At 69.1% G+C, this 220-nt stretch overlaps 1 protein-coding gene across 1 annotated transcript in view; it reads right to left on the bottom strand.

The window, feature by feature from the left end:
* LOC104161281 (delta-1-pyrroline-5-carboxylate dehydrogenase, mitochondrial-like) overlaps positions 1 to 212 on the bottom strand; it is a gene marked incomplete at both ends in the record, with an annotated part of 2070 nt that extends 1858 nt beyond the window's left edge. Inside the window, one exon of the mRNA XM_009699650.1 lies at positions 186 to 212. Within this exon, the coding sequence (XP_009697952.1) occupies positions 186 to 212 (27 nt within the window). The remainder of the gene's footprint in view (positions 1 to 185) is intronic.
* Positions 213 to 220: the final 8 nt, after the last annotated feature.

Genomic DNA, 220 nt, shown 5'->3' on the forward strand with positions numbered 1-220 from the left:
GCGCGGGGTAGGGGGGGTCCGGGGGGGGGAGGTGCGGGACAGGAGTGACAACTCCCACTGTCCCCCGAGGGAAGGAGCGGGTGCTGGGTGGGACGGGGCTTTCCCCACCCCAGGAAAGAGCAGCACCAAAAGCACAACCCGGGCCCTTAAAGACCCCCAAAAAGCCCAATGCCCGGCGGTGGTACCTTCTGAAGCGCCGCTCGCTCGGGGCTCCCCGGCT

The sequence above is a fragment of the Cariama cristata genome, unplaced genomic scaffold (genome assembly GCF_000690535.1).
Source record: "Cariama cristata isolate BGI_N322 unplaced genomic scaffold, ASM69053v1 scaffold23474, whole genome shotgun sequence".
NCBI lineage: Eukaryota > Metazoa > Chordata > Aves > Cariamiformes > Cariamidae > Cariama > Cariama cristata.